The sequence below is a fragment of the Delphinapterus leucas genome, unplaced genomic scaffold (genome assembly GCF_059928025.1).
Source record: "Delphinapterus leucas isolate spDelLeu-1000000601 "Yukka" unplaced genomic scaffold, BTC_Dleu_Yukka2 spDelLeu_asBTCV2_sq25, whole genome shotgun sequence".
Classification (NCBI taxonomy): domain Eukaryota; kingdom Metazoa; phylum Chordata; class Mammalia; order Artiodactyla; family Monodontidae; genus Delphinapterus; species Delphinapterus leucas.
Window position 1 is genome coordinate 785,210 of NW_028322234.1, and position 4,658 is coordinate 789,867.

At 52.7% G+C, this 4,658-nt stretch overlaps 1 protein-coding gene across 1 annotated transcript; it reads left to right on the forward strand.

Moving 5' to 3' along the window:
- The first annotated feature begins 738 nt into the window (after positions 1-738).
- On the forward strand, positions 739-2,329 carry LOC149743998 (transmembrane emp24 domain-containing protein 9-like). Its single transcript, XM_089905028.1, has 4 exons — positions 739-839; positions 1,178-1,303; positions 1,856-2,002; positions 2,128-2,329. The coding sequence occupies exons 1-4, from the start codon at positions 771-773 to the stop codon at positions 2,275-2,277; spliced, it is 492 nt and encodes a 163-aa protein (XP_089761154.1). The 5' UTR covers positions 739-770; the 3' UTR covers positions 2,278-2,329.
- The last annotated feature ends 2,329 nt before the right edge of the window (positions 2,330-4,658 follow it).

A 4,658-nucleotide genomic window follows, 5' to 3' on the forward strand; every position in this document is an offset into this window, starting at 1 on the left:
CTCCGCAACGCGAGTCCGCGCGGGGGCTCCTGGGATTTGTAGTCTGTGCCCGAGTTTGCAGTCTCGCAGGCCCAGCAAAGACACCCTAGGACTTGGCTGGGAAGGTGGCGGGGGCCTGCGGGACGCAAGGCGCTGGGCCCGGGGCCGGCCCCGGGCGGGGATGGGGCCGAGCGAGGGCAGCCGAACTGGCCCTGCCGCTGCTGCTGGGGCAGCTGCTGGCGCTCACAGGAGGCGGAGGCGCGTTCTACCTCGAGGTCAGCGAGCTGGAGGAGAAGTGCTTCATCCAGGAGATCCCCGATGGCACAGTAGTCATAGGTGCGCCCGAGCCATGCCCTCCCCGCACCCAGAGTCCCGGCCTTGCCCTCCCCGCACCCATAGTCCTGAGAGGGAATGGGGATGAGGCCCCGCGGGATCAGCTCAGGCCCATACCTCCCCTCTGCTGCCGGGGGTAGGCACGGGTGGGAAATGGGTGGACAGCAGTGTGGGCAAATCATGCTCTCCGTTGCCTGTGCCGGAGTTGGGGGGCGCCGAGGAGGCAACTCTGATCCAGACCCGGATGACAGCAGAAAAGCCGGGCAGGAGAGGGAAGGAGAGAGGCAGAGGGTTGTGGTCAAGCCCCGCAATCAGACACCCGGATCTTCCTGTTCCTCCCCCCGTCCCCCGTGATTCCTGGAGGTCCTGGGCGGGCTCTTGGTCGTGAGTGTGGATGGGGATACATTCAGGCTGCCTCCCCATTAGGTAACTACAAGACCGAGCTATACGACCCTGCTATGGAAAAGTACCAGCCCTCCCCGCAGTGGATCAATTTGTTCGTGTTTGTGAAGGACCCCGAGAACAAGGTGAGGTAGGCCTTGACTCCCTGCAGCCCTCCCACCCCCACGTCTCCAGCGTCATTGTCTAGTCCTCCCTAGTCCTCCATTTCTCAGAGGAGGGCTCATCTCCTCACAGGCAGGAGGGCTCAAGAAAGGCCATGGCATGCTCTTTGCAGTCTGTAGAGTATTGTGTACTAGCAGTGCTGGGATCTGAGATTTTCAAGCCCAAACTGATGCCATTTTCCTTACACCCTCCCTACTGGTCTGGCCTGTGGGGATCCGAACCTGGGATACCCCCAGAGTTCCTCTCCTAGAAGCAGGTTTCTGGTCAGCTTCTCTGTGCTCACAGAGGCTGTTTCCTCTAGAATCTGCTGGCTCGTCAGTACGGCCCTCGGGGCAGCTTTACCTTCACTTCTCAGTCTCCCGGAGAGCACCAGATCTGCCTTCACCTCGAGTCCATCCGGTTCGCCCTCTTCTATGATGGCAAGCTGGTGAGTATGGAGGGGAGTCACCAACCCTTAACATCTCAGTCCCTTGGGTGAAAAGGGTTCAGTAGGCGGTGCCTCTTGAGGAGGGCTGGGCTTTCCATGAAGTAAGCATATAGAGGACAGGTCCTGAAGAATGAGAGGGGACCCAGGAGGGAGTCACTCTGACTTAAAATCATCCCTCAGCTCCCTGCCATCCCTAGAATAAAGACCAAGCTTCATAATATAAAATTCAGAGCTGTCCAGCAGCTGAATGCTCCCAGGCTCTTCATTACCACCTCCCACTGACATGGAACTCCTAGGAGCTGCTTGTCTCAAACACTGAGTCATACGCATTTTGTTCTGTCCCTTCTGTCTTTTGGACATGGAACTCCATGCAAGCAGGGCCTTGATCTGGTGTTTTGGCACCTGGAGCAGAGCTAGTCCTCACATCAATGAGTGTGAGGAACTGAACTGCTCAGTTCAGTCAGGCCCAGACTGGTGTGTGGAAGCTGGGTTTCTGGCAGGTGCGTGGAGCTGAGCTCCCTGACCCCCACCCTTGGCTCCTCTGCTCCCCAGGCCATTCACTTGGACATGCAGTTGGGTGAACACACCAATGATTATACGGAACTTGCAGCCAATGACAAGCTGACCCTGCTGCATCTGCGCATACAGCAGCTGGTGGAGCAAGTGGAGAAGATCCAGAAGGAGCAGGAGTACCAGAGGGTGAGGGGCTGGGCTGGGCCAGTTGGGACAGTGGATGTGTAACCTCCCAGGGAGTGGCTCTTTCAGCTCTTCCCCTGGGGGTCAATTCAGTTCTAGCCACACCTTCCTGTTCTCCCCTCCCACAGTGGCGAGAGGAGCGCTTCCGGCAGACCAGCGAGAGCACCAACCAACGGGTGCTGTGGTGGTTCATTCTGCAGACCTTCATCCTTGTGGCCACTGGCATCTGGCAGATGCAGCACCTCAAGAGCTTCTTTAAAGCCAAGAAGTTGGTGTAGATGAGCCCCAGAGACCAGAGGCTTAGCCCCCACTCATTCCCCTTCTGCTGAATAATGGGAAGTGGCCTGGCCTGGTCTGTCTCCTGGCTTCTCCCACCCCTCCCAACCCTGAGGGACTTCCTTGTTACTGGTGTGTGTGTGTGGGGGGGGGGGACAGAGGACCTCTTTAAACTGGTTTCTGAGCCAGGACTTGGGAGAGGATGGGTTTCAAGCTGGAGACATGTGGGTGGGAGGAGCTGTAGGCTCCTTTGCTGCTCTGTGAGACTGAGCAGGAGCGGGGTGAGTGTTACCCCAACCCCCACGTTAAACAGGATGGGTAAACTAAGAGTGAATATATATTATAACTGTCAAATTTTCTGACCTAAATATTTATTGCCTCCTACTCTGCAATTCATTATATGTGTCCAATCAGATGTTAATATTTGAGGCCCTGCATGCATTAGTGGGGGACTGATCTCAAAATGGATGAGGTGAAGAATACTTTTACCCCAGAAGCCTTAGCAACATGTGGAACCTTTTCCAGAAAAGTCCAATTTGGGCCCATCTTTTGGGTAACCTGAATGCTGGTGGTGATCCTGTGCCCAACCCGCCTTCTCCCTCTCTGGGCTCTGGTCAGGCTCATGTGCTATCCTATTCCAATCACCTGGACTGCTGGGTTCTTCAAGGAGTCTGATGGGCACCTCTGTCGTCCTGCTATTTTTCAGTTGACCTCTTTCTCTTTTTATGATGCCATTGGCTAATCCTTTCAGGAGATGCCTAAAGATTCCAAGTCAATGTTTCCATTACATTCAGCATCTCCTGTAACTCAACCTTCCCAAGTGCACACAGGGGTATATACCCCCCATTGCTTCTGCCTGATCTAGTCCACATTTTACCAAGCCCTATGTTGGTTGCCCTGTTGGATTATAGCCATCTCTCACATGAATTTGACATTTTCTGTTATAAGGAAATTCACTGGTTGGCACCCTCAATAAAATCAAGTCCAAATTGTCAATGTCAGGAATATCAATGAGGGAGACTCCCCATAGGGTGGGGCAGCTGTGAAAGCCCTGGCCCCTGAGATAGATGCACCCTCCCCTAGGATACTCCTGAGGGATGACTGCAAGCCTCAGGGGTGCTGCTTACTGGTGTGTCTGGCCACAATTAGCCTCAGAAAGTATAAGTGAGACTTAACTGAAGGCTGGGGGCGGGGACCACTGGAGAGTAACCTCTAACCAGAGAATGTGACCTTAGGGTCACTTCCCTTATCTGAAGCTGGGGGTGGGGGTGGGGAGGGTGCTCTGCTCTCTGCTGCAGGAGAAGCACAAGACCCAGGTGGGCACATTCTTGCCCATGGAACCTGTGGTATGACACCAAATGAGGCAGAATGTTGAACAAGACGTAGGGTGATGCATGCTTCTGAGGAGAAGGGCGTGGGCTAAGGGCAATATGTCAGGAGTCCTGGCCTAATCTAGGTAGTAATGGAAGGCTGCTTTTTAGAACTGAGACAGAGGATAGGAGTTAGCTGGGGGAAGAATGTTCTGGCTAGAGGGAATAGCACATACAGAAGCCCTAAAACAAAAAAGAACATGGCTATTTGGGGAAGCTGAAAGAAGGCCACTATAGCAAAATCCCAACTCCAGAGAGGCTGCCTGCAGCCTGCTTTCTAATTTATGATTTCATGTCTAGGACTTGCCTCTTCCCCAGTGATTAACCCCAGAATGACCATCCTTTTCAGAGGGACCCTGTCCTCTATCCACAGAGGTGAGACCTTATCCTGACACTTCAATAGGGAAACAAGTCACAAAAGAGCAACAGTGAGTATATGGGAGAGCTGCACACACACAGTAGAAGAGAGTTCCCTATCCATTTCCACATGAAACCTTCACAGTCACTCTGTAGAGGAAATGGCATGTGTCCCTGATTTAGAAAAGAGAGCCAGCTAATAAGCGATGGGCCATGCTGAAACCTGGTCAATTCAACTCAGTTCTTGGTGTTCTTTTCTCTGTTCTGGTTACTTTTCTCCAGGTAGAGGAAAGACCTCATACAAAGAGGTAAAACACACTGCCTCTGATTTTAAAGAGCTGGCCATTTGAATTTCTAGTTTCTTGTGGCTACCATAACAAATTACCATAAAACATGGTAAATTAAAACAACTGAAGTTTATTCTCTCACAGTTCTGGAGGCCAGAAGTACAAAATCAAGGTGTCAGCAGGGCTGCACTCCTTCCAAAGGCTCTTGAAGAGAATCCTTCATCTTCTTCCAGCTACTGATGGCTCCAGGTATTACTTGGCTTTTGTCTACAACACTCCAATCTCTGCCTCCATTTCCTCCTCTTGTGTCCCCTCTTCTGTGTCATATGACACTTGTCATTTGGATTTAGGACCTAACCAGGTAATCCA